Genomic DNA, 27,395 nt, shown 5'->3' on the forward strand with positions numbered 1-27,395 from the left:
CTAATGGGAGGTGAGAGTCTCTTTGCCTTCTCTGCCCAGGACAGCTTCAAACCACGATGCTCCAATCTCAGTCCCCCGGGCACCCGACGGCAGGCGCGGACGGCGGGCAGTGGTGTGGACGGCGGGCAGTGGTGTGGACGGCGGGCAGTGGTGTGGACCGCGGGCACTGGGCGCGGGACCGCGGGCAGTGGTGTGGACCGCGGGCAGTGGTGTGGACGGCGGGCAGTGGTGTGGACCGCGGGCAGTGGTGTGGACGGCGGGCAGTGGTGTGGACGGCGGGCAGTGGTGTGGACGGCGGGCATGTGGTGGTGGACCGCGGGCAGTGGTGTGGACGGCGGGCAGTGGTGTGGCCCGCGGGCAGTGGTGTGGACGGCGGGCAGTGGTGTGACCTCGGGCAGTGGTGTGGACGGCGGGCAGTGGTGTGGGCCCGCGGGCACTGGGCGCGGACGGCGGGCAGTGGTGTGGCCCGCGGGCACTGGGCGCGGACGGCGGGCAGTGGTGGTGGCCGCGGGCACTGGGCGCGGACGGCGGGCAGTGGTGTGGACGGCGGGCAGTGGTGTGGACGGCGGGCAGTGGTGTGGACGGCGGGCAGTGGTGTGGGCCGCGGGCAGTGGTGTGGACGGCGGGCAGTGGTGTGGACCGCGGGCAGTGGTGTGGACCGCGGGCAGTGGTGTGGACCGCGGGCACTGGGCGCGGACCGCGGGCAGTGGTGTGGACCGCGGGCAGTGGTGTGGACCGCGGGCAGTGGTGCGGACGGCGGGCAGTGGTGTGGCCCGCGGGCACTGGGCGCGGACGGCGGGCAGTGGTGTGGACCGCGGGCAAGTGGTGTGGACCGCGGGCAGTGGTGTGGACCGCGGGCAGTGGTGCGGACGGCGGGCAGTGGTGTGGACCGCGGGCAGTGGTGTGGACCGCGGGCAGTGGTGTGGACCGCGGGCAGTGGTGTGGACCGCGGGCAGTGGTGCGGACGGCGGGCAGTGGTGTGGACCGCGGGCAGTGGTGTGGACCGCGGGCAGTGGTGTGGACGGCGGGCAGTGGTGTGGACCGCGGGCAGTGGTGTGGACCGCGGGCAGTGGTGTGGACGGCGGGCAGTGGTGTGACCGCGGGCAGTGGGCGCGGACGGCGGGCAGTGGGCGCGGACGGCGGGCACTGGGCACAGACCGCGGGCACTGGGCCTTGCTCCCCCGGTTCGGAGCCTTCCTCCAGCAGCCAGGACTCGCGCTGCGCTACCTCAGCAGGACGCCCTCCTGTCTGCAGGCGGGAGGTCTGGGCCCCACAGCTCTGACACAGAGGCGGCCCCCCCGCCCCCCCGCGGTGAAAGGACAGAGCACACAGTGAGTCAGGCCTGTTGTTTATTGGTGGCTGGCAACATGGAGGGTCTGGGCTGGTGTCACTCCTCGTCGTGCATTTTCTGCGGAGGAAGGAATTAGAGCTGGTAAGATGGCGCGGGACGCCCGGACTTCCCAGCTCCTCCGGCAGAACGTCCTGGAAGGGAGGGGCCGGGCCTCTGGCTCCCGTGCGTTACAGGGCAGGGCCGTCGACCCCGAGCGGACCCCCGGGTTCGGAGTGTGGAGCGGCCCGAGGGCTGCCCGGCGCGGCGTGGGGAGTGTCCGCTCCCAGGGGCGTGGCGTGCCGGGCGGTGGATGTGGGGCCGCCGGGCGGAGTCTCAGGGACGACCCACCTTGGTTCTGCCTGCGGGGGAGGGGGGTGGGGGGAGGGGGGACGGGGGAGGGGGAGGGGGAAGGACCCGCCTGCGGGGGGAGGGCGTGGGGGGAGGGGGACGGGGAAGGACCCGCCTGCGGGGGAGGGGGACGGGGGAGGGGGACGGGGAAGGACCCACCTTGCGCCGATGTCGCGGCTCTTGGCGCGCAGCTTGTTGACCTGGGACTCGGCGATGTCCGCCCGCTCCTCCGCCTCGTCCAGCTCGTGCTGCACCTTCCGGAACTTGGACAGGTTGGTGTTGGCCTGCTCCTCCTGCGGGGGATCGAGGGACGAGAGGGTGACGGGGACGGGGGGGTGGGGGGGGGAGGCGCCCCAGCCTTCCAGGGGCCCGTCCGTCTCCCGGCTGCTTGCTCACCACAGCCTTCCCAGGGGACTCCTTCACCCAGCTCGACCCCCCCCCCCCGTGTGTCCAGCCCCCTCTGCCCCAGGAGGGACTCATCCCTGCCAGACGCAGCTCTGCAGACTCCTGTTCCCGCACACCCCGAGAGATGCCCGTCCAGCGGGGGGTGGCCTGTCCCGCAAAGGTGCCCGTCCATGCCCCACGGCCACCCCTTTCCGCTCGGCCTGATGTCTTCCCTCCTGCCCCATGCCTGGCTAGCACCCCGCCCCCCAAACCCTGTTCTAACGCCACACTCCTCGCTCCGTCCTCGGCCCCATCTGCCTCTGCCCTGCGGTAGCACTGCAGGTGTTTCCATGAAAGACGAGGACAAGTCTGGGCGCCCGGGTAGCTTGCGCCTACATACTCAGGGGGTGACAGACAAGGATGGAGGTTTGGAGTTAGCCCAGGTGGGAAAACCCACGAGACCCTTATCTCCAACGAACCAGCAAAATGCTGCAGGTAGAGCGCCAGCCTTGAACAGAAGCAAGCTCGGGGTACTGCCTAGGCCCTGAGTTCAGTCTCCAGCACTGGGGTGTGTGCGTGCGTGCACGCGCGCGTGCCGTGTGTACACACAGCTCTCACACCGACACAGACAGGGAGGCCTCCTGAGCTCACCGCCTCCTCCGCCTGGCGCTTGTAGGCCTTGACCTTCAGCTGCAGCTTGTCCACCAGGTCCTGCAGCCGCAGCAGGGTTCTTCTTGTCTTCCTCGGTCTGGGGGTTGGGGGGATGGGGCAGGGGGGGTGGTGGTTAGGCCCAGGGCAAGCACTCTCCTCCCCGGGCCCGGACGCCCCTCCCCCCCGCCGGCAGCAATCAAGGGGCGGGGAGGGGAGAGTCCATCTCTGGATTTGTCCCGGGGCAACGCAATGCGTTTCAGCTAGGGACCCACAGAGCGGTGTGGGGTGCTGTCCCGAGAGCGGAAGTGGGAAGGGAGATTCAGGAGCAAATGGAACTCCACAATGGGGTCAGCCAGACACGGCTGGTGACCAGCGTTCCGCGCGCAGGCCATGGGCCCTCCTGGCCAGGGCTGAGAGGGTGATCCCCAGAGGAAGCGCAGGAAGGAGAGAGAAGGGACCGCGACCGCTGTCCAGGTTGTTTATTCGCATCCGCCGGGGCCCCGTATTCCAGAGCACCGTGCGGGCCACAATTCAGGACTGCCCGGGGATCCCCGGCTCCGCGTCTGAGGGCGCCATTTCCATTTGTGCCCACAGCAATCCTACAGTTAGTTCCGTGTGGATGATCTCTTTCTAGGGCCTCTAGCATCTACCTGTCAAACGCACGAACGCCCCGTCTCTCCTCCTCCGCCTTCTCTCGCCAGGCATGGGAGACGTCACGGGGTCGAGGGCAAAATGACTGAGCTAGAAGGCGGGGGCTTTACAACCTTCCGCCATCGTTTTCTGTGCGGCCGTCTCTGAGTTATCTAGCTTGAAGGAAAAATCTAGTCTTTCCCCACGACTGGACTCTGGTTCCCGAGTCGCTACCTGACGGCCCTCCCTGTCTGGCTGGGGTGGAAGGTTCTTTGGCCTTCGGAAGCCATCGTGGTGGTGCTCTGAGTTCAAGTTAAGAGACCAAGACAAAACAAAAGAAGGAAATGCTGTCTAGAAGAGATGTCAGGGCAGGGAAGCCTGTGCACAAGACACGATCTCCAGCGAACCAGCCAGCAGCGCCACTCCAGCCCTCGCCCCGGAGGACGTGAAAGGAGACACGGCGCGCTCCGTCCGCCCCCGGGGTGCTCTCGACCCGTGGTGGGGGGGGGCTCTCCGCCCGGCCGCACCTGGTAGGTGAGCTCCTTGATGCGCCGCTCGCTCTTGCGCATGCCCTTGACGGACTCCGCGTTGCGCTTCTGCTCGGCCTCCAGCTCGTTCTCCAGCTCGCGCACGCGCGCCTCCAGCTTCTGCAGCTGCTTCTTGCCGCCCTTCAGGGCGATCTGCTCCGCCTCGTCCAGCCGGTGCTGCAGGTCCTTGATGGTCTGCTCCATGTTCTTCTTCATGCGCTCCAGGTGCGCGCTGGTGTCCTGCTCCTTCTTCAGCTCCTCCGCCATCATGGCCGCCTGTGGGTGCACGGCGGGGGGCGGGGCGCGGGCGTGGGTGGCGGGCCCCGGCGCCCGGCCCCCCGGCCCCGGGGAGCCCCCGGCGGGCGGCGGGGGACTCACGTCGGTGATGGCCTTCTTGGCCTTCTCCTCGGCGTTCCTGCACTCCTGCACCGCCTCCTCCACCTCGCTCTGCAGCTGGCTCAGGTCCGCGTCCATCTTCTTCTTCTGGTGATGAGGGCTGGTGTTCTGGGGGGGGGTGGGGGGAGAGCAAACGACCAAATGTGCCTACTCTGTGACCGCAGGCCACATCGTTATCTAGAAGGAATGGAAAGCAGCCCTGTGTTCAAAACAAGCCCCGCTGGGCACTGGTGCTCACACCTGTAATCTCAGCTACTAAGAAGGCTGATGTCTGAAGGCTTGAGAAAGTCTCCATCTCCAAAACACCCAGCAAAAAGCAGGGCTGGAGGCGTGGCTTAAACGATAGAGCGCCAGCTATGATGGAGAAAGGCGAGTTCTCGGAGGCCTTGAGTTCAAGCCCCAGCACCATTCAGACGCACACAAAACCAAGCCCCACTTTTAGGACATTTATTGTTTTGCACCTGGTTCCCTTTCCCTGTGAAAGTGGATATGTTTTAGACATTATACCTGAACTTATTCAGCTCTGAGGAGCGACTCCCCACAGCGGAAGATCTGCAGGGTGACGCCCGTGTCCTTTAGTAATGTGTTTTTGTATAGGGAATATGGAAAAAATAGTTTTAAAGAGTAATATTTTTGATTGGGCATCCGTGGCTTCTGCCTGTAATTCTAGCCACTAGGAGGCTGAGCTTTCAGGACCCTGGTTTGAAGCCAATCTGGACAGGTTGATAAGTCTGTGAGATACTTGTTTCCAGTTAAACCCCAAAAAGCTGGAAGTGGAGCTGTGGCACCAGTGGTAGAATGCCAGTGTTGAGGGAGAAAGCTGAGGGGTAGCACTCAGGACCTACTACAAGCACACAGGATTCAACCCCTAGTAGCACCAGCACACACACACGTGCGCGCACACACACTCACACACACACACACACACAGAGGGAATAATATTCTGGAGATGATTACAATTAGAGAAAAATGCATCGGGCTAAATAATAGGGTACAAGGCGAGCGGATGGAGTTGTGCGGATGCTAGGCTACAGGGCCGCCTTCCACACGGGCACGCGCTCACCGCGCTCCCGGCGGGAGTGCCATTCCCCAGGGCGGGCAGCTTGCGGAACAGGGTGTTCTAGCCAGAGTCCAGTTGCTAAGGAGATGCAGCGAGCGTCTCTGAGCTCTTAAAGCCTCGCTTTTGCACGGCGAGCTGGAGGCCGTCTCCTCAGTCGAGGCTGCTGACTCACAGAACGCGGCCTTCCGCGCTCCCGGCACGCGTTTAGCGTTGGGGTGCAGAGCCCCCTCCCCAGGTGCGGATCCCGGCAGCTGACGCTCACGACGGGAGCTGACCCGAGGGGCGCGATCGTCTGCGTCCCGCCGCCCCCCCCCCGCCGCCCCCGCCGCCCCCCGGAACGTCCGGGCCGCGCGCCGGCTGCCCGGTGGCCTCGGCCTCCCCCGCCCCACCTGGGCGTGCAGCAGCTGCACCCGCTCGCCGGTCTCGATCAGCTCCTGCTCCGCCAGCTTCCGCGAGCGCTCGGTCTGCTCCACCACGGCCCGCAGCTCCTCCAGCTCCGCCTGCAGCAGCGCGCTGCGCCGCTCCACGATGGCGGCGTTCTCCCTCAGGTCGTCGTTGGCGCGGACCGCGTCGTCCAGCTGCAGCTGGGTGTCCTGCGGGCCGCGAGGGCGGCGGAGGGAAGCCTCGACCTCGCGCACGCCCCGAGGCCTCCCCGCCCCGCCCAGTCCCGGGTCGCTGGGAGGGGGGGACCCCGTCCTCCCGTCCGCCCGGGACGCGCCGAGCCGCGGTCCTCCGGGGGCCGACGGTGGACGGTTCCCGCGTCCTGAGGCTCAGCAGCCCGGGTGGACGTGGCGCCGACTCCCGTCCCTCCCGGGAGTCCAGGCCTGCGGGTACCTTCAGGGCGGCCTGCGCGATCTTCAGGTGCTTCTGGGCCTCGGCGGCCACGCGGTTGGCCTGGCTGAGCTGGATCTCCATCTCGTTGAGGTCGCCCTCCATCTTCTTCTTCACCCGCAGGGCCTCGTTGCGGCTGCGCGTCTCCGCGTCCAGCGAGGTCTGCAGCGACTCCACGGCGCTCAGGTGGTTGCGCTTGGCCTGCTCCATCTCCTCGTCCTTCTCCGCCAGCTTGCGCTCCATCTCCGCCTTGATCTGGTTGAACTCGAGCTGCGCGCGGAGGATCTTGCCTTCCTCGTGCTCCAGGGAGGCCTGGGAGGGGTGGGGAGACGGCGGTCAGGCCCCGGGAGGGCGGGAGGGGAGGCCGTGGGGCGCGGCGGGGGCCGGGACCGCGCGCGCGCGGGGCTTCCTGCCTCCCGTGGGCTTTTGTGTGTTTTTTCTTTGACAGGAAGAGTTTGCAGGGAGCTTCTGACCCACTTGAAAACCAAGGGAAAAGGAGAAAATTCTAAAACCGCAAATTCAGAACTCTGTTTCCCAGGGTCTCATCCTTTACTGAGAAAGCTGAGGAGAGACTGCCGTGTCGAAGAGATAAGCTAAGCTCAAAGAGCCAAACGCCATGTTATTTCTCCTGTTGTTGTTGGTCCTGGGGCTTGAACTCAGGGCCGGGGCGCTGTCCTGAGCGCTTTTGCTCAAGGCTAGTGGAGTAGCACTCAACCTGTCTGAGCCCCAGCTCCTATAGGGCTGTCTTGAACAGCGATCCTCCTAGATCAGCACCCTGAGTAGCTAGGGTTATGGGCGTGAGCCACAAGTGCCTGGCAAGCTAGACCTTTAAAGAGATACACACACACACACACACAGAACTTGATTGTAACTATGGAGCTACTGGAGGGGTGGGGAAGAGGGAGATGGAAAGAGGAAGAGAATGACGGAAGGTGAATAATATCAAAATGCATTGTGTCTATGTATGAAAATGAAGAGAACTCACTGAAGCCAAGAGGTAGTGGATTATGCCCCAACTCCTAGCTACTCAGGAGCCCGACAGCTGGGGATTGCGGCTCAAAGCCAGCCCAGGCCCAGGAAAGTCCGTGAAACTCTTGTCTCCATCAACTAGCAAAAAGCCGAAAGCGGAACTGCAAGCACAGTGCTGGCTTTGAGCAAAAAAAGTTCAAAGACAGAGCCCAGGCCTTGGGTTCAAGGCCCAGCCCTGGCACATACACAAAAAGAAATCTCCCTGACAGCTAGTAAGTGACAGGAGGGTGGGGGGACGTGGGGAGAGAGAGCAAGAGGGAGGACCGCTCTGATTACGCCACAACACGCGCATGCGCACAACGCCATGGTGCGGTTAATTGGTGGAACTAATGTACACCAGGAAGGGGCGGTGGGCGCGCAAGGCAGGGTCTGCGAAAGGTGAGTGTCAGAGGGAGCGGGGAAGGCGAAGAGGGAGGAGGGCGAAGCGCTCCGTGTGCACACAGGAAAGTGGAAAGGCGAATTCTGCTGGCGTTGGCTTAAGAGGAAAGAAGGAGGGAGAGGAGGGTGACAGAGGGCTGGGCTGACAGGGCACACCGTATACACGTGTGGAAGTGGCACGGTGACATTCTCTTTGTACACGAACGTATTCCGACAAAAACACCTCAAAGTTAAAAAAACAAAAAACTTAGAGGCTTCTAAACGTGGGGCTACCTTCTTGAAATGCACAGTAGCTGTAGCTAGCAGATATTAAGTGCTAGCGTGCGTTGCCTCGTTTAATCTTCGAGATAGTCACACGGTCTCACGGGGTGTGTGCGTTCACCCGGTCTTAGAGACGGGGACCCTGAAGCATGGGCTTAAGGATTTTGCCTAATGGCACGGCAGAGGTTCCCAAGACAGGTTTCAGGTTCAGGTGACTTGAACGTGGAGCCCTTGTCAGTACCTGTTGTCTGAGCTTGGTTTGTCTGGGTGCCGGTGTTGAATTCAGGGCCTGGGGTGTGTGTCTCAGCGTGCTAGATCAAGGCTGGTGCTCTGCCACTTGACCAATACCTACCCCTCTGCCTTTTTGGCAATTAATTGGAGATCAGAGTCTCATGGACTTTCCTGCCCGGGGCTGGCTTGAACCCAGATCCTGAGATCTCAGCCTCCCGAGTGACGAGGATTATAGACACAAGCCGCCAGCACCCAGCCTCAAGCAGTTATTTTGATGGCCAGAGCCCAGCTTCAAAAACTCTGCTAGGAAACCAATGTTCTGGCCTAAAGTTCGACCGTCACGTTTTCCACTGCGGCCTTGGCTTTGGTGGTGGTGGTGGGTAGTGGCTGGATGGCCTGGCACTGAGAACGGGAGCGAGTGGACATGGCCGGGGGGGGGGGGGGTCAGGCACTCCCGGGCGAAGGCGGGGGGGGGGGGGAAGCAGGAGTCGACACGGGGTTGGGGTGGGGGGCGGACGGCAGGGGCCCGGCCTCACCTCTGCCTCCTCCAGGGCCGACTGCAGCTCCAGCTTCTCCACCTCCAGCTGCTTGCGGATCTTCTCCAGCTCGTGCACGTTCTTCCCGCCTTCCCCCAGCTGCTCGGTCAGGTCCGAGATCTCCTCTGCGGGTCGGAGGGTCAGAAAGCTCAAAGCTCCCGTTCCCAGGCGGGCCCAGGTGGCCCCACCTCGCCCTGCGGCCGCACCCACCCTGCAGGTTCTTGTTCTCCCTCTTGAAGGTCTCCAGGTGCTCCAGAGACTCCTCATAGGCGTTCTTGAGCTTGAAGAGCTCCGTGCTCAGCGAGCGGGCCTCCTTCTGGGACGACTCCAGCTCCGACTGGGACTCTTCGTATTTCTGCTTCCACTCGGCCAGGATCTGGGGGGGTGGGGGTGGAGGGGAAGGGTCACAGCTCACTCAAGTCCCTGCGTGCGTCCAGCTTGCGGGGGCTGCCCTGGGCCCCGGCCCCGGCCCGGCCTCCGCCCTGCTCCCGTCTGCAAGGAGGGCGGCTCTGGCCTGGCGCCTGCACCGGTCCTCCGGCCCTCCCCGGCCCCCCCCGGCCCCCCCCGGCCCCCCCAGCTCCCCCTCCCCCAGGCCCACCCCCCAGGCCCACCTTGTCAAAGTTCCTCTGCTTCTTGTCCAGGGCCGCGGCGGCGGCGTTGGAGCGCTCCACGTCCACCATCAGGTCTTCGATCTCGTTCTGCAGCCGGTGCTTGGTCTTCTCCAGCGAGGAGCACTTGGCGTTGACGGCCTCCACCGCCTCCTCGGCGTCCTGCAGCCTCTGCGCCAGCTTCTTCCTGCCCGCGGGTACGGGTGTGAATGGACTTGGCAGCAGCGAGTGGCGGGCGCCGTGGGGCAGCTCTCTCCTATCCTGGCCTGGAGGAAGGCTAAGGCCCTCTTCACGCACCGGGGAAGAACGGAGCCCACGGCCGCAGGCCGCCCGTGCCCCTCCCGCACACCAGGCCGATCCCATCGATGGCATCTCCTCTGACCAACAAGCTTTTTGCTCGTCTTATACGTGAGGATCAGGTATAACCCGGGCCAAAAGCTCGCCCGTCACAGGACGCGGGGTCGGAGTCGGCCGGGGCCCCCGACCCGGGACCCGGCTTTGCTCTCCAGCGCCTTCATCGCCCTCCGCCTCTCTCGCCGCGTTGTCTACCCCAGCCCAGCCTCTGCCCTGTGTCTGCTCTGCTCATTTTATCTTAGCCTCGTTTCTTTCTCTCGGAGGCAGGGTAGGCGCCTCTAGAGCTCACTTGGCCTCCTCCAGCTCCTCGGTCCGCTGGATGGCGTCCGTCTCGTACTTGGTCCTCCACTGGGCCACCTCCGAGTTGGCCTTGGACAGCGCGCGCTGCAGCTCGGCCTTGGCCTCCGTCTCCTCCTCGTACTGCTCCCGCAGCAGGTCGCAGTCGTGCCGGGCCGACTGCAGCGCGTGGGCCAGCGCGTTCTTGGCCTGCGGAGAGGCGAACGCTAAGGAAGTGGCAGGGAGTTCTCATCAGCTCTCTAGAGCCTCTGTCTCCAATCTAGATTCTTGTATCGATTTCGCTCACAGCCTCAGTTATGCCTCAGCCGCCTCCAACACAAGGGCTGAGGTGGGATTTTTTTCAGTGTGTCCTCCATCCCCCTTATGAAGAAGAGTCATTCAGTGATCTTGGGGTCATGCAGCTGGGAGGAGGGGGAATGGGCTCTCTCCAGCCTCCAGCTATAGTTCTGGCCGGGGCATCAAGTCTAGACCATTGGCTGCGGGTGGGCCTCACCTTGCCTTCCTCCTCCAGCTGCCTCTTGAGGTCCTCCATCTGCTGGGTATAGGAGAGCTTCCCTCGGGTCAGCTGGGAAATCAGTGCCTCCTTCTCCTCGAGCTGCCGGGCCAACTCTCCTAGAGGTGGAATAAGGGGGTCCATGGGCCACTGAAGGAGCAATTGGAGCCCCGGCAGGGAACAGTCAGGGCTGGTTTGGGGCGCCCACCATTCTCAGTCTGCAGCTTGGCCCTCTGGGTCGTGAAGTCATTGAGGGAGCGTTGCGCCTCTTCCAGCTTCGTCCGGTACTCACTGGCCTGGTCTTCCAGCGTCCGGGACACTTTCTCCAGGTTTGCCTGGACGTGGTAACGGACACGGGGAAGATGAATGTGGGAAGGGCCAGGGCCGGCGGGGAGGAATGGCCAGGCCAATCTGAGCAGAGGAGGTACGAGGAGGCCAAGACTCGGCAGTCACAGAAGGCAAAGAGTGACACAGGCAGTGTGTGTGTGTGTGTGCTCAGTTTCAAAAGGGGACATGAATCAAAGAAGGGAGGAAGCTAGAAGACAGACGTGAGGGAGGGCAAGAGAAAGGGCAGGGTAGAGAGAAGACCAGCGGGAGGGAGTGGAAGGAATGGAGCAGGAGAAGAACGCAAGAGGAGAACACAGCCGAGAGGAAGCCGAGGAGGGGCGGGCGGGGCCCACCTTGGCCTTGATGATCTGCTCCATGTTGGAGGTGACGTCGTCCAGCTCCAGCTTGAACTCGCTCTTCTCCTTCTCCAGCTTCTGCTTCACGCGCTGCAGGTTGTCGATCTGCTCACCCAGCTCCGCCACGCTGTCGGCGTGCTTCTTGCGCAGGGCCGCGGCGGTGGCCTCGTGCTGCAGCGTGGCCTCCTCCAGGTCGCGCCTCATCTTCTGGAACTCGGCCTCGCGCTTCTTGTTCATCTCGATCTGCACGGAGGTGGCCCCGCCGGCCTCCTCCAGCCGCTCGCTGATCTCCTCCAGCTCCCGGGACAGGTCCGAGCGCAGCTTCTCCACTTTGGCCCGGGCCGTGCGCTCGGCCTCCAGCTCCTCCTCCAGCTCCTCGATGCGGGCCTGGGCGGTGACACCGGGGCTCGGACCCGTCCCCTGCTCCTCCCCTCGGGCCCCCCCCCCCCGCCCTGGGCTCTAGAAGATTCTCAAGCACTAACTCCACTTCCAGCAAAGCAGTTACACACGCATGATTTCCTCTGGCCCTGTAAGGCAGGTGTTACCAGTTCCATTTTACAGGTGAGAAGGGAAGGTGAGGACCAGGGATGGTGGGTGGCTTGCTCTAGGTGACAGAAGTTGCTTGCACTCCGGGGATGCCTGAAGGGACTTAGCCTGTGTTAGGGCTGCGTGGGTACCGGGAAAAGCATGAGTGCGGCAGCCCGAGGGAAGGCTCCTTGAGCTTTGCCTCATGCCTCGTGAAGAAGGTGGAGGGCTGGAGGAGAATGGAGCCCCATCCCTTGTTCTAGAGCAGATCCCAGAAAAAGAGACCTCTTAAGTAGGTGTATTCTTCCCCAAAATAACTTGGCTGAAATGATACATTCTTGCTCAACTACCGCTCTGTAAGTCAAGGATGGTTGGATCTCTGGGGATGCTTGGACTTCCGGATAATGTCTAGAGCCCTAAGCATTTCCCAGGGACTCTGGGAGGCCCTGGCTGCTTCCTTTGGCTGCACTAGTAGACTGTCACCTGGTTTTCCTTCAGTTTCTTCTGAAGCTGGAGAGCCAGGGCCTGCTCATCTTCAATCTTACTGTTCTGCTGGTTTATGTCAAACTCTTTTCTGAGGGAGAAGCAGAGTGGTGATTTGCGGTCTTTCCTCCCACTCCATACCAGAACTAGGGCCCAAATCCCAGCCCAGGAAGTAAAGGCGATGCCTATAACCCCCTCATTTCCAGTGTGCCCTGCGCAGCCAGGACAGAGGAACTGTAGTTCCCGTGCTGTCACCAACAGAGCAGGCATCTTCCCCATCCCTCTCGGCCACCACCGTTACACACTTCTTGAGCTTTTCTTCCAGCTGCAGCTTGTCATTCTCCAGGTCCATGATGCTCTCCTGTGTCAGCTTCAGGTCCCCTCCAGCTTCCTCTTGGCCCGCTCCAGGTCCATGCGCACCTTCTTCTCCTGCTCCAGGGACCCCTCCAGCTGCCGGACGGAAGGACACCAACAATGTGTAAAAACCAACCAACAAGCAAACAAAAGCAACATCCCTGAAGCCCACGAGCGTGTTCTTCCACTCCCTGTGAAGCTTTTAGTCCAGTAGTGTTGTTACAAGTGCACCCAACCGGGAGTCCTGCAAGAACGAAAGATTCAGAGTCCCAGCTTCACGAGGAATATCAGCAAGGCAAACAACAACAAACTCAGGGGAGTGGGCATAGAAGTTAGTGGCAGTGACTAGGAGTCCTTTGACCACTGATAGTGACAGCAAAACCTCCGGCCAGGAGAGAAGAAGCATGGTTGTCACTACTCACATCATCCACCTGCTGCTCCAGCTTGACCTTAGACTTGGTCAGGGAGTTGACCTTGTCCTCCTCCGCCTGCAGGTCATCCAGAGCCTGCTGATGGGCCTCCTGCAGAGCTTTCTTCTCCTTGGTCAGCTTGGCAATGATCTCATCCAGCCCAGCCATCTCCTCTGTGAGGTTCTTCACCTACAGAACAGAAGCCCACCACATTGAGGATCAGCGTTCCCCCACACGGGGTCGCGACGGGGCCCTCCGCGTCAAGAACCCTCACCACACTCTGGCGTGGAATCCCTAGGATGCCCAGTTAGACCGGAGGCGGCCGGCCTCACCTTGTTCTCGGTTGCGTGCTTCTCCTTCTCCACCTTGGCCAGCGTCAGCTCCAGGTCATCGATGTCCTTCTTGAGCTCGGAGCACTCGTCTTCCAGCTTGCGCTTCTTGGCGGTGAGCTCCGCGTTCATCTCCTCCTCGTCCTCCATCCTCTCCGTCATCTCCTTGACCTTGGCCTCCAGCTGGATCTTGTTCTTGATGAGCTGGTCGCAGCGCTCCTCCGCGTCGTTGAGATTGTCTTGCTCCTGGTGGGAAAAGATAGGGAAGGAGCTGCTTAGTAAAGAGGGGAGAGGAGCGTGTTTTACAGGGAACCAGAGCCCCTAGACCCCCAATCCCAGGTGAGAACACGGCTGGCAAGTCCTGTGGCCTCACCGCCTGCACTTGCAGCTGCAGGTCGTTCTTCTCCTGCAGCAGAGACACCATCTTTTCCTCCAGCTCCTTGCGGCGAGCCTCAGACTTCTCGAGCGCATCTTTGACGCGCCCAAACTCCTCCTTCATGTTGGCCATCTCCTTCTCCGTCTCCGCGCTCTTCAGCAGGGGCTTGATCTTGAAGTAGAGCTTCATCCACGGCCAGTTCTTGACCCCCATGAAGGCCCGGATGTTCCACTGGATTACCAGTAGGGCATCCCTGACAAGGAAATGTGAAGACACTCTGAGAGAGCACTCCCCGAAGCATGGTGCCCTCTCCCGGGCAGGTAGGTTTACAGGCATTAGAGGCAGGAATCTGGCGGTAACAGCCTAACACCCTGTAGACTCGCCAGGCTGACACCACTGCACTGAATATGATCAGTGAATTGCTTCAGTGAAAAGGTCCTTTATATCTTCCTCCTAGGGCAGTAGTGGAGGCTGCTATTTATAGTACCTACTACATTCAGCCTCAACTATGTTAAAATTATCGTGTGTGTGTGAGCACGCGCACGTATGGGCGTGTGACCCAGTGTGTGTCCGTACTGCGGTTTGCACTCGGGGCCCAGGCTCTGTCCCTCAGCTTTTTTGCTCAAGGCTAGTGCTCTACCACTTAAACCGCAGGAGCTCTACTTCCAGCTTTTTTGGCGGTTACTTGGGATACAAGCCTCACAGACTTTCCTGCCTGATCTCACTTCAAATTGCAACCTACAGATCGCAGCGTCCTGAGTAGCTAGGGTTATAGGTGTGAGCCACCGGCGCTGGGGTTACACAGTGTGTTGCACCTACAATATGTACGTTGAGAAACAGAAAGGCGAGACGACGGCCCGTGGACCTACCACCTGAACAGGAGCTAGAGCACCACGGCCCGTTGAGTCTGTGCACTCCACCTGAACAGGAGCTAGAGCACCACGGCCCGTTGAGTCTGTGCACTCCACCTGAACAGGAGCTAGAGCACCACGGCCCGTTGAGTCTGTGCGCTCCTCCCTGTACCCGTCCCCGAACTCCTTCCAGAGGAGGAAGGCTCCGAGCCTTGCTTTCCGTTTATTTAATTAAAAATACTTTTTAGGGCTGGGAAAGTGGCTTGGTGGCAGACTGCTTGCCTGGCATGCGTGAAGCCCTGGGTTCGATTCCCTAGCACCACATAAACAGAAAAAGCCAGAAGTGGCGCTGTGACTCAAGTGGCAGAGTGCTAGCCTTGAGCAAAGAGAAGCCAGGGACAGTGCTCAGGCCCTGAGTTCAAACTCCAGGACTGGGGGGGAAGAGAGAGAGAGAGAGAGAGAGAGAGAGAGAGAGAGAGAGAGAGAGAGAGAGAGAGAGAGAGAGAGAGAGAGTGACTTTTTAACTGTATACCTAGGTAACTTTAAACAATGCATTGTTGGATTTTATTTTTTCTGAGCTTCACAGTGATTGTATCATACTGTATATATCCTTCTGTGACATGCTTTTGTTCATCAGTGATATGCTGTTTGAAGTTTAAGTATATTATACTAGGTAGTTGTAGTTTATACTTTTTTCATTGTTTTATAATGTGGCACTAAATGGCCACGATCACATGTACCTATTCCTTTTTGGGTGGAAATTCAGATTGTTTCTAGGTCTTTGCTAATATGAACACTGCCACTCGTGTGTGTGTGTGTGTGTGTGTGTGTGTGTGTGTGTGTGTGTCCTGGGGCTCTAACTCTGGGCCTGGACACTGTCCTTGAGCTCTTTTCACTCTACCGCTTGAGCCACAGCACCACTTCCTGCATTCTTCTCTGATTAGTTGGAGAAAAGAGTCTCACTTTCCTGCCTGGGCTGGCTTCGAACTGTGATCCTCAGAGCTTAGCCTGACCAGCTAGGATTGCAGGAGTGACCCACCAGCGCCCAGCTTGTGCGAGCTTTTTGTTTTGGTTTGGTTTTTAGTCTAATGGTCGACATGTGTAGGAGTTTCTCTGTGGTAATGCACTTGGGAATAGAATCGAAAAGTTTGCATTTTTTCTACGTTAAACGGACAATAGTAGTTCAAACAAGCCGCATGGATGTGCACACCTGCCAACAGTGGGTCAAACTTCGTAATTTTTGTCCGTTTTAAAATGCCGTCTCAGCCAGGTACCCCCTCCCCCCCCGCCCCCCGTGATCCTAGCTCCTCACGAGGCTGAGGGCTGAGCCCCACGGGTCAACGTCAGCCCGGGCCGCCAAGTCCCCGAGACTCCAACTCACCCGCGAAAGGCTGCGGGCAGAGCTGTGGCTCAAGTGGCGGTGCACCGGTCTTGAATAGAAAAAGCCACAGGACAGCACCCAGGCTCTGCGTTCAAGCCCCAGGACGAGTACACACACGCACACACACACACGCATGTGTACACACACAACGCACAATGTCATCTCGCTGGAGTTTAAGAGACACTCGAAAACGACACCTGGCAATCTGCTCACCCCTGCTCGTAAGTGGCAGAGCCGGGATCTGAACCTCGATCCGGCCCCTGTTTTGGACCCTTTCCCTCCCCCGCCCGCCTCACCTGCGCTCTACGATCTTCTTGAACTCATTGCGCATGAGCTGGCCCCGGGCTTGGGCCTGGATGCGAGTGATGATTCGGCTCAGCCTCTCGTCCCTCATCTCCTCCAGCAGCCCCAGCAGCCCCGCCTTGAAGAACACCTGCGGGCGAGGGGGAAAGTCGCCCGGGCCTCAGACGGCCGCACGCAGGGCAGAGGAGGAAGCGGGAAGCCCCAGTCAGCTCCACAGAGACCCTGTTGCGTGTGCGTTGTAGACCGCAGTGTGCCACCGTCAGGCAAGGGAAGCCCCGGTTCTCACACTTGGGCCCATAAGGAGGCCAGGGCTCCAACTCCGGCGTGGGGCTTGCTTTGCGACCGCCCAGGAGGGCTGTAGGCTCACCTTGGTGTGGCCAAACTTGTACTGGTTGTGGTCGATGTCCAGGGAGCCCAGCAGCTTCTCGGCGCCTTTCCTGCTGTCGATGAACTGCCCCTCGGGGATGGCGGCTGGGTTCAGGATGCGATACCTGGGCGGGGAAGGGCCTGGGGTCGGCGGGGCCGCGCGCAGCCGCCCCGTCTCTCAAGCCTCCAGGGCACCCGCCGCCCCCCGCCCCCCTCCCCTGAGCCCGCTGGCTGGGGAGCCCCGGCCCCCACCTCTGCCGGAAGTCCCCGTAGAGGATGCGGTTGGGGAAGCCCTTCCTGCAGATGCGGATGCCCTCCAGCACGCCGTTGCAGCGCAGCTGGTGCATGACCAGGGGGTTGTCCATCACCCCTGCGGCAGGAGGGGAGGAGAGGAGTGAGGGGGGGGCGGGGGGGAGGACACTCAGCCCCACACGGAAGCCTTCCCCGCGGCTCACCCGGTGCTTTCCGCTCGTTGGGGATGAGGCAGCGTACGAAGTGAGGGTGAGTAGTCTTCAGGTTGGCCATGAGCTTATTCAGATTTTCCTGGGGGCAGATGAGGGTGTGGAGTTAAGAGCCGAACGGCTTCCTGCGTGCTGAGTCCCGGAGGCCCTGTCAGTAGAGCCACTGAAGGTGCTGGTACTGGGGCTTGAACCCGGGGCCTCGCACGCTGGCTTGGCTGTTCCCCTCAAGGCTGGCACTCCGTCACTTGAGCTGTGCTTCCATTTCCAACTTTTTGCTGGTTAATCAGAGACAACGGTCTCCTGAACTTTCCTGCCTGAGCTGACGTCGCAGCTCAGCCTCCTAAGTAGCTAGGACTGCAGGTTAAAGGGGATTAGTGATGCGAGTTTAGATAGGTAGAAGGTACGCACCAAAAATGGCTGTGTCACAGACGAATGGATCCAAAAAAATATGGTACTTATACACAATGGAATACTACATAGCGATTAGGAATGGTGAAATATTGTTATTCGCAGGGAAATGGTCAGAACTCGAACAAATAATGTTGAGTGAGACAAGCCTAGAACACAGAAAACAAAGGGGCATGATCTCCCTGATATATGACTGTTAACAAAGGGAGACGGAGAGACAGTAGAGACCAAGTCTGTGAACACTGTATATGTGCTTGATACATTGTATATTGCATATGGGTCTACCTGACCTAGACAAGGGATAGAAAAACAGGTTGTAAGATATCACAAGAAATGTACACACTATGTAACTGCACCCTCTTTGCACAACACCTTGTAAAAAATTTATGTTCAATTAATAAAATAAATAAATTAATTAATTTAAAAAATGGCTGTGTCAAATGAAGGGAAGGGGTGGGGTTGGGCGAGGCGGGGGGGGGGGGATGAAAGGATGACCTCCATCAAGAAGCGCTGCACTTACAAACGGATTTGTTGAATGGTAACCCCTGTGTATAACCACTTAAGGATAATAAAAATACAATGTAAAAATGGTCCACAGAACTGGACTCTGGTGCGCACTCCTGTCATCCTAGCTACTCAGGAGCTCTGAGGGTCATGGTTTCCAGCAGCCCCGGCAGGAACGCCGGTCAGATTTTGCGTCTCAATACCGGCACAAGGGAAGGGAGTACGGCTCGGCTGCTTAGAGCATCAGCCAATGGGTGAGAGCGTCGGGTACCAAGTTTGAGTCACGCACACACACGCACATACACACACACCCGTGTCACTCTGGCTTCTCTCCTTCCCTGATTCAGAACATCAGGACAAGATGCTGCTGCCAAAAGCCCGCGGGCTCAGCGGCCACAGTGTGTGAGAACCTCCAGTCCTTCCTTACCCGGTGGAGAGCAGACACCGTCTGGAAGGATGAGCCCTTTTTCTTGCTTCCTTTTCCTTTACCACTGTCCCCTAAGAGCAAGAGAAGGCGCGATGAACACGCACTTGAGAACACCGGAGCCCCAGGCCAGGGTAGCGCTCGGGCTCTCCGCAGTTGCGTGACTTAGAGGAAGTGGCTCTCCCCGCCCTAGCTTAGCAGGGAAGGTGGTGACCGCCTCTACGGGCTGGAAGGAGCACTGAGACCCAGCCCACGAGCCGCTCACCCCGCGACAGAAATCCTGCCCGAGCCCCATCCCTTCCTCTTCCAGTCCCACGGATCCACTTTTACGTCTTTCCACTCTCTGTGTTTCGCCTTATGCGTTACGCTCTTTGTTTTAAAACACACTGGTTCTCGTCCTTCCCCAAACTGGAGGCTCATGTGTTCTGCCATTCCATCCGTGGTCCTGTCCCCAGTACTGCGCACGCCCACAGGCACGCTGTGCGGGTCACGTGACGTGAGGGTCACGTGACGACGATGCTCGCGTCAGGCTCACTGCCCTCCGGTTGCCGTCAGGGAAGCAGGCGTCTGCACTAGTGCGCCCAGCGCAGAGTGGAAGTGGCAGGCGCCCCCTCCAAGGGGTGCCGATGGACTGCCCTGGGGTCCCCTGGTTCATGGGCTCCCCAGGCTGCCTCGGGGCCCCGCGTGTCTGCAGTGCCCTCCCCCAGTCCCGGGGCCGCTGGCTCACCGGCGTCCACCGAAGCATAGGAGGAGAAGAGCGTGGCCAGGAGCTTGAGGGAGGACTTCTGGTACAGGCCCACCACGGTCTCGTTGAGAGGGTCCTTGTTCTTCTCCAGCCAGCCCATGATGTTGTAGTCCACGGTGCCGGCGTAGTGCACCAGGGAGAAATGGGCTTCCTGCTTCCCCTTCACGTTGCGGGGCTTCTGGAAGTTGTTGGACTTGCCCAGGTGGTTGTCGTACAGCTTGGCCTTGAAGGTCATGTCGGAGGCTTTGGGGAACATGCACTCCTCCTCCAGGATGGACATGATGCCCATGGGCTGCGGGGGGGGGGAGGGGGGAGGGAGACTCACTCAGCACACCCACGCCCAGGTCTTCAGAATCCCACATCCCGACTGAAGACTCCACCGTATTGTCAGCAAGCACAGGGAGCCTGCCCTAGCCCGCTCACTCCGCCATAGACAGCCACTCTCCCCGGAATCCACCCCAGGCTCGTGGCGTGGGGTCAGCCCCATGGGAATTCAGCACACCCCCTTCCCCCGGGAGCTCGCTGGCCCAGGCCGGAGCCGGGGGCAGGTGCGGGTCAGAGGGAACAGATCCCTAGGAGCCTGGCAGCAAGGCCAGTGTTGACTAGAGGGATCCAGACTCTGCACACACTGTCCTTGAGAGAGGGTGGTTCTCGCTTAGGGTAGGAATCCTTCTGAGAAGCTGGTGGAGCGAAAAACGCGTATCTCAGCTGTATACCGGTCGCTCACGCCCGTCATCCTAGCTACCCAGGAGGCTGAGAGCTGGTTCAAAGCCAGCCTCAGAAGGAAAGTCCATGAGACTCTTAACTCCAACTAATCATCAAAAGGCTGGCCATGGAGCTGTGGCTCAAGTGGTGGAGTGCTAGCCTGGAGCACACAGAGAGGGAGGGAGTCCAGGCTCTGGGTTCAAGCCCCAGGACCAGCACACACACACACGCGCGCACACTTTTCCTCTACACAGCCCTAGGGGTTCTGAGGCCTCTGGAAGACGAGGACTCTGGTTAAGATTATTATCTTGTAATGACCCCAACTTTTCTCGTTTCAGGCTACCATCTTTCCACAGAAGGTGTTTCCCACAAGGCATAGAGGGGCCAGAGTCCCAGGAGACCGCCACACACAGGGGCCAGATCCAAAGCCCCAGGAGCGATGGAGGGGGGCTCTTCCTGGGGGGGGCTCTTCCTGCGCATGCTCGTGACCTCTGGGTCAGGGAAGCTGAGCCGGGGGAGGGTTTGGGATTCTGAGGATTCGAGTTTGTCAGGTTCAGAGGAGGGAGGGCTGGCACCGTGTCCGGGGGGGGGTGGGGGAGCTCAGAGGACGCGGGGAGGGGGGGCACCTTCTCAATGAGGTCGATGCAGGCCTGCAGGTCCATGCCGAAGTCGATGAACTCCCACTCGATGCCCTCCTTCTTGTACTCCTCCTGCTCCAGCACGAACATGTGGTGGTTGAAGAACTGCTGCAGCTTCTCGTTGGTGAAGTTGATGCACAGCTGCTCAAAGCTGTTGAACTGTGGCGGACACGGGGGGCCGCAGGTCAGGCGGGGGGGGACGCCGGGGGGCCCGGGGACGGCCTGGGCCTGGGGTCTGGTGTCCCCCCGCGCCGGGGCAGCAGAGGGAGGGCTCCCCCGAAGTGGGGAGGACCCGCGCCTCCGCCACGACCCCGCCCGGCCCACGAGGACCCGCGCCTCCGCCACGACCCCGCCCGGCCCACGCGGGCTGGTGGCCACTGAGCGAGGGGCGAGGGGGGGGTGCCTCCGCGCGCCCCGGGCTCCCCGCTCACGTCAAAGATCTCGAAGCCCGCGATGTCCAGGACGCCTATGAAGTACTGGCGCGGCTGCTTGGTCTCCAGGGTGGCGTTGATGCGCGTCACCATCCAGTTGAACATCTTCTCGTACACCGACTTGGCCAGCGCGCCGATGGAGTAGTACACCTGCTGCACGCTCTGCCCCTTGGTGACGTACTCGTTGCCCACCTTCACCCGCGGGTGGCACAGCCCCTTGAGCAGGTCGGCGGAGTTCAGCCCCATGAGGTAGGCGGACTTGTCAGCATCTGGTTAGGAAAGGGAATTCCCAGCGGCCTCCTTTTCTGCCCCAGCGCACTTCCGGTTCCGGCCCTCGTGGTGGGCCTCCGGGTCCCTCTCCCGCCCCCAGCCCCCACCCCCCCACCCGCCCCAGGTTCTCCTGGAGCCGGGCTTGCCCTTGCTAACAAGGGCCACTCTTCTAGACACCCGCTTCGTATGCCGCTTCCCTTACTGTGCTGCAAGCAACCCTGCTGCTAACCTACTGCTTCAAGAACGACGAGAGCTCGCACCAGCGGCTCACGTCTGCAACCCCAGCTGCTCGGGGGGCTGAGCTCTGAGAACCGAGGTTCAAAGCCAGCCCGGGCAGGGAAGTCTGTGACACTCTTATCTCCAGTGAGCCACCAGAGAACTGGAAGTGAAGCTGTGGCTCAAGTGGTAGAGCGCCAGACCTGAGTGAAAAAGCTACGGCCCAGAGTTCAAGCAGAGAGAGAGAGCGAGAGAGAGAGAGAGCGAGCACGCTAGATTCGAGGGCCAGGCAGAGGAGGCTGGCAATGACGAGAGGCTCTCCGGGGCCCCGAGTGCTTTAAGCCTCTCCCCAGAGCCCTCCGGGCAGCCAGAGCTCAGACACCGGAGCCCTGGTTTTCTAGATTTGTTCTGTAATTCAAAGCTCACGCAGGTCCAACCCAATCACCCCGCCGAGGAGAAGGGAGGCAGGGGAAGAGGCGGGGGGGAGACAGCGTGTGTGGCACTCAGGAAGCGGGAGGCTCACGCTTGCGAGCCCCGCTGCTCAGGAGGCTCAGGTGGAAGCTGGCCCTGGCGGACACCACACCTGTGGAACTGCGATTTCCAGCTAATCACCAAGAAGCCAGACGTGGAGCTGTGGCGCAAGCGGCAGAGCAGCCGCTTGGAGAGACAAAGCCGAGGGACGGCGACCAGGCTCTGAGTTCGAGCCCCAACGTGAGCACGCACGAAAACCGAACCATCTCTGCGCAGCGTGAGGGACTTGGCTCCCAGTGGCTGCGTCTGGCTCAGCGTGTCAGTGCGCCCGCCCGCCCGCCCGCCCGGGGCTTCTCCGTGCTCCCCGCCAGCCCCAGCACCTTCCGTGCCGTCCGGCTCCGCCTGCTCCTCCCGCTGCTTCTGCTTGAACTTCATGTTTCCGTAGTGCATGATGGCGCCGGTCAGCTTGTAGACGCCGGCCTTCTCCTCTGCGGTGAAGCCCAGCACGTCAAAGGCACTCTGGGGCGGAGGGAGAGGCACAGGGTAGGCGGGGGGTTGGGGGGGCAGGGGCAGGGGCTGTCAGGAGCCGTCAAGGGCCTCCCCAGCCCCGTTGCTCACATCGGTGGCCAGCAGCTCCTCAGAGTCATCGATGGACGCCACGGACACCTCTCCCTGAGACACAAAGGCGTAGTCGTAGGGGTTGTTGGTGACCAACAGCATGTCTGTGACCGGCAAGAGAGGACCAGGGGTGGGGGAAGGCCGGGGAGGGGAATGGACGGAGAACGGAGGGGAGCGCAGGGAAGGGAGAGAGAAGGGAATCAGCAAAGACCAGAGAGACACTACAGGACACGACACTGTACCAGGGGGACCCAGGAAGGGAAAACCCAAGGTCCCAACGGAAAGGAAGCTAGAGATGGCCGAGTACCAGTGGCTCACACCTGTCACCCTAGCTACTCAGGGGGGCGAGAGCCGAGGGTCGCAGTTCAAAGCCAGCCTGGGCAGGAAAGTCAAGGTGACTCTTATCTCCACTTATCCACTAAGAGTCGGAAGTAGAGCTGTGGCTGAAGAGGAAGAGTGCTAGCCTTAAGTGCCGGGTCTCTGAGTTCAAGCTCTGGCACTGATCACCGCACAGACCTTGGCGGGGAGGGGGAGGGAGCAGGGAAGGGGAGCAGAATGCGAGGAAGAAGGGGGGCTCTGGGGCAGTCTGGGGGAGTGGGGCCGGCTGGGCTCACCCAACAGCTCTGGCTTCTTGTTGGACAGGATCTGGTAGAAGATGTGGTAGTTCCTCTCAGACTTTAGCTGAAAGATCACCCGGGACTTCTCCAGCAGGTCTGATGGGGAGAGAATGGTGAAAAGTGGGGGGGGGGGGGCAGAGGGGAGAGGGGAGGGCCGGCCAGGGAGGGAGGGAGGGAGGGACACGGGAGGTCCAGACCCCCAGGCTCCACAGGGCACTCACAGGTTTCGATGTCGGCAGACGCCAGCTTCCCGGTGGCTCCGAAGTGGATCCGGATGAATTTCCCCTGGGGGGGGGGGGTGGGCAGAGTGAGGGAACTGGCCGGGAGGGAGGGACGGAGTAAAACCCTGGGCTTGACCGCTGCCCGGAGCCCTCAGGCAGCTCTGCAGGGGAGGTGAGCATTCGGGTATCTGTCAGTTTACGTCAGTGCCCTCTCCATATACCATGGGGGGGGGGGGGGTCTGAGTGGGGAGGGCAGCGGAGGGGCTCGCGTGTGTGCAATGCTTCCGTGGGACCCTTTCCTGCCTTCTCGCGCCAGCAGGTGAGCGTTCCGCAAATCGTTAGGCCTGCCTGGCAGGTGCAGGGCTCAGGGAGATGTCAAAGTCGGGCTTTCGAACCCAGGGCCCGCGTTCACTCCTCGGGTCCCCCGGAAAGGGCTTCGGAAGCGCTCACAAGAGAAATCCAAAACACCATCGGAATCCGCTCCATTGCTGGGATATGGACAGCTGTGGGGGCTTTGGATCTTTTCCCTCAGGTTCCTAGAACTCAGGGCAGTGGCCTCGTGGTCAGGAGGGTGTGGGGTGTGTGTGTGTGTGTCTGTGTGTGTGTCTCTGTGTGTGTGTGTGTGTCTGTGTGTCTGTGTCTGTGAGAGAGGGAGATATCCCAAAGCCAGGTACAGCACAATCCACCGAGTGCCCCGTTTTCTCTCCAGGCCGAGTCACTCACGAAGCGGGAGGAGTTGTCGTTCCGGACCGTCTTGGCGTTGCCAAAGGCCTCCAGAGCAGGGTTGGCCTGGATGATCTGGTCTTCCAGGGTGCCCTGTGGGAGGAGCAGACACATGGGGGGCCATTCTCTGCCTGCCCCCAGCAGAAAGGGGGAGAGCGGGGAGGCTGCCCGGGCCCGGGAAGGGGGGCCAGGCCGGCTGCTGGGCGGCACTCAGACGGAAGAGCGTCCACCGCCCTCTGCCGCCACGCCCGCCACACTGCACTGCGCCCCGGGCTCCCCTCCGCGTCCCGTCCCTGGTGCTCCCCTCCGGGTCCTGCCCCCCCATGCTCCCCTCCGGGTCCTGCCCCCCCCATGCTCCCCTCCGGGTCCTGCCCCCACGGCCGGGCCGGCAGCCCTCCCGGTACCTTGCTGGCGTTGGGGTTGTCTTTCTTGCCCCGGTCCCCTATGGCTGCAATGCTGGCAAAGTACTGGATGACACGCTTGGTGTTCACCGTCTTCCCCGCACCGGATTCTCCGCTGGGGGCGACAAGAACCATGAGCACCTGACTCCACTACCTGTGACCCCGCGCACCTGACTCCGCTACCTGTGACCCCGCGCACCTGACTCCGCTACCTGTGACCCCGCGCACCTGACTCCGCTACCTGTGACCCCGTGCACCTGACTCCGCTACCTGTGACCCCGCGCATCTCCTTTGCAATTACGGCCATGCGGCAAGTGGAGGAAAGAACCAGGGAGAGCCCAGGATCCCGTGCAGGCCGGTCCCGGCTACCAGAGCCCCCCCAGACCCCTCTCCCCTCCTGCACCTGCGGGGCTGCCCGAGCCCGGGGGAGGCGGCCTGCCGTACTCACGTGATGAGGATGGACTGGTTCTCGCGATCTGGAGAGAGAGGGGAAGAGGCAGTGGGCGGAGGCCCGAGGGGGCCCTGCGGGGCGGGGGTGGGGGGGCCTGGGGGGCGGGGGGGGCCCTGCGGGGCGGGGTGGGGGGCGGGCCTGTGGGGCGGGGGCCCCGTGGGGCGGGCCTCTGGGGTGGGGGGCCCTGTGGGGCGGGGTGGGGGGGTCCCCGCGGGGTGGGGGACGGGCCTGCGGGGCGGGCCTGCGGGGGGCCCTGCCGGGGGCCGGGCTCACCTGTCAGCATGTACTGGTAAGCGTTGTCAGAGATGGAGAAGATGTGTGGCGGGGCCTCGCTCCGCTTCTTGCCCCGGTAGGCAGCCACCACCTCGGCGTTGTACACCGGCAGCCACTTGTAGGGGTTGACGGTGACGCAGAAGAGGCCCGAATAGGTCTAGAGCGGGACACGGGGCCAGGGTGACGTTGGGGGGGGCAGACTGGGAGCGTGAGCCAGCCCGGTCACAGCAGCGGACCCCTTGGCGCTTCCCTCTGGGAGGAGGGGGGAGGGGAGGGACCCCTGGGAGGACGCCCTCCCCCCCCCGCCCCCCGGGAAGGTGCTCCGGGCCCCGCTGAGGCCTCGGCTCGGGAGGAAGGCCGGGCGGCCACTCACGTAGATCATCCAGGCCGCGTAGCGCTCCTTGAGGTTGAACAGCACCGCGGGCTCGTGCAGGAAGGTCAGCATCGCCATGTCCTCGATCTTGTCGAACTTGGGCGGGTTCTGCTGCATCACCTGGTCCTCCTTCACCGTCACCGTCTGCGGAAGGAGCGGGGGCACACGGACGGGATGAAGCCAGCCCTGGCTTCGCGTCCGCCCGGCTCCTCCCCGAGCCGAGCTCCAGCCCCCGGCCTCGCCGCGCTCCTAGGACACCGTCTCCTGAGGTACTTTTCCTGCCCCGGTCTTGGTCACCCACCAAGAGGACGGCCTCTCTCCTGCCGGGTCCTCCGATGCTGCCCTGTGACTCTTGCCTCCTGGGCGTTGTTTCAAGGACAGAGGGGCAAACCTCGGAGCTGTCGATCCCCAGAGCACTGGACCTCGTACCCCGACCCAGCGGCTGTCTCCTGGGCTCGAGGGCCCCAGTGACTCTAGGTAAACCTTCTCCTGTGCTGGACAAGCACCTCCTCTTCCTAAGCCCCCCCCCCCCCCCCGTCAGTCAAGGCTGGTGGTATTTGATTGACATCAGTCAGTTTTCCATGTCCAGGCCATTAGGCCTGCTGGTAGGTATTCCAGAATCTTCTCTGTGATAGAGGCTGTGGCTCTCAAAGGATTAAATGATTTGCAGAGCTGGGGTCCGAGTCAAAGCCCCCGTGGATTTTGCCCCTTTATTCTCTGCCTCGGTCAGCTAGTCCGAGGGGCTCCCAGCTCTGATCCCTGCTGCGCTGGGGTTCGTGGTTGGTAATGAGCAGCCCGGGCCTGAGGGCCGGCTTGGACCTTCAGGACTGAGCCTTGGGGCTTGAGGTCTCCTGCTGTTTGCTTTCACGCGAGTGTAAGAGTGCGTGAGTGCTAGGGCTCTGAGGGAGTGGAGCCGTGGGAAAACAGCAGCTAGAGAGGCGGAGGCCAGTGTGGGGAGGGAGGTCAGGGGGACGGCTGAGCTCCTCCCCCCCACCGGGCCTCCTCCGGGGGGAGCACCCCGGGCCCAGCCCCGCTCAGGTCCAGTGCTAAGCACAGATGCGGGTGTTCTGGGGGATCGTGTCCTGGGACCCCCGGAGCACTGCTGGTTACCTGCTCAGCCCCCACTCTGGGTGTCACGATTCCCCTGGAACCTCCCCCCCGCTGCCCTGCGGGGTGACCCCGCACCTTGCCATTCTCCGTCTCGGCTGTGACCTTGCCCCCCTCTCGGGACACTATCTTGGCCTTGACGAACTCCTCCTTGTCATCGGGCACGAAGCACTCGGTGCGGATGTCGAAGGGCCGCGTTTGGGCCTCCAGACGCTCCTTTTCGGACTTGCGGAGGTACTGGGCCGCCTCCCCGAAGTCGGCCATCTGAGCGTCGGTCATCTTGCTGCCGCTCTGGAGTCGGGGCAAGAGGGAGCGAGCGGGTTCCTCCACGTCCACCGGGGGAGCCCCCTGCCAGGCCCGTCCCGGCCTCCCCTCGCCTCGAGGGCGGGCTCTCAGAGGGGCTCCTGTGGGGCGTTGAGGCTGGCCGGAGTTTGATAAGGGACGGTGCTGAGACGGAGGCTCCCGGGAGACCTGCCCGGTGTCTATGGAGAAGATCGGGGCTATTCTTACCTAGTTCTCTCTTCACAGAGGATCCTGAAGGTCAGAACCACAGGTGGAGAGAGGCGCCCCAGGGAGAAAAATAGAATGAATGACAGAGGTGAGCTGACCAGCGAAGGGAGCTCAGCCCAGAGAGCCAGGCTTGAGCAGAACAAAGCAAACCGGAGGTGAGGCCCAGGTAAGAGGCAGGGAAGTCTGGGGATGTAGCTCCCAGCGGGGTGCTTGCTTAGCACGCGCCGGGCCCTGGGGTTCATCCTCAGAGCCTCAGAAGTCAGGGAGCAAGGACACAGCGTGGGGCAAAGTGTTAAGAGATGGGCTAGAGACACAGTAAGAAACAGAGGCAGGGAAATTAGAACACACAGCCATGAAGGGAGGGAGGGAAGGAGGGAGGGAGAGAGAGGAATGACAGCAGCAATCAAGATGAAATGGGACCAA

The 27,395-nt window shown here is 61.6% G+C and overlaps 1 protein-coding gene across 1 annotated transcript; it reads right to left on the minus strand.

Moving 5' to 3' along the window:
* LOC125363598 (myosin-6-like) lies at positions 1–26,991 on the minus strand. Its single transcript, XM_048362877.1, is given in 40 exon segments — positions 1–1,408; positions 1,838–1,971; positions 2,714–2,788; positions 2,790–2,810; positions 3,871–4,146; positions 4,249–4,374; positions 5,716–5,919; positions 6,161–6,469; positions 8,593–8,717; positions 8,803–8,968; positions 9,204–9,387; positions 9,844–10,040; positions 10,345–10,463; positions 10,553–10,679; positions 11,025–11,414; positions 12,036–12,126; positions 12,341–12,419; positions 12,422–12,485; positions 12,812–12,988; positions 13,132–13,374; positions 13,502–13,757; positions 16,033–16,169; positions 16,407–16,530; positions 16,658–16,775; positions 16,861–16,948; positions 18,206–18,276; positions 18,930–19,239; positions 20,279–20,449; positions 20,722–20,990; positions 22,059–22,197; positions 22,297–22,400; positions 22,911–23,009; positions 23,135–23,198; positions 23,858–23,950; positions 24,262–24,373; positions 24,707–24,734; positions 24,983–25,139; positions 25,356–25,499; positions 26,541–26,753; positions 26,973–26,991. Coding segments are annotated over 39 exon segments (7,200 nt in total). The 5' UTR covers positions 26,742–26,753; positions 26,973–26,991.
* Between the last annotated feature and the right edge of the window lie 404 nt (positions 26,992–27,395).

This window comes from Perognathus longimembris, chromosome 14 (assembly GCF_023159225.1).
Source record: "Perognathus longimembris pacificus isolate PPM17 chromosome 14, ASM2315922v1, whole genome shotgun sequence".
Classification (NCBI taxonomy): domain Eukaryota; kingdom Metazoa; phylum Chordata; class Mammalia; order Rodentia; family Heteromyidae; genus Perognathus; species Perognathus longimembris.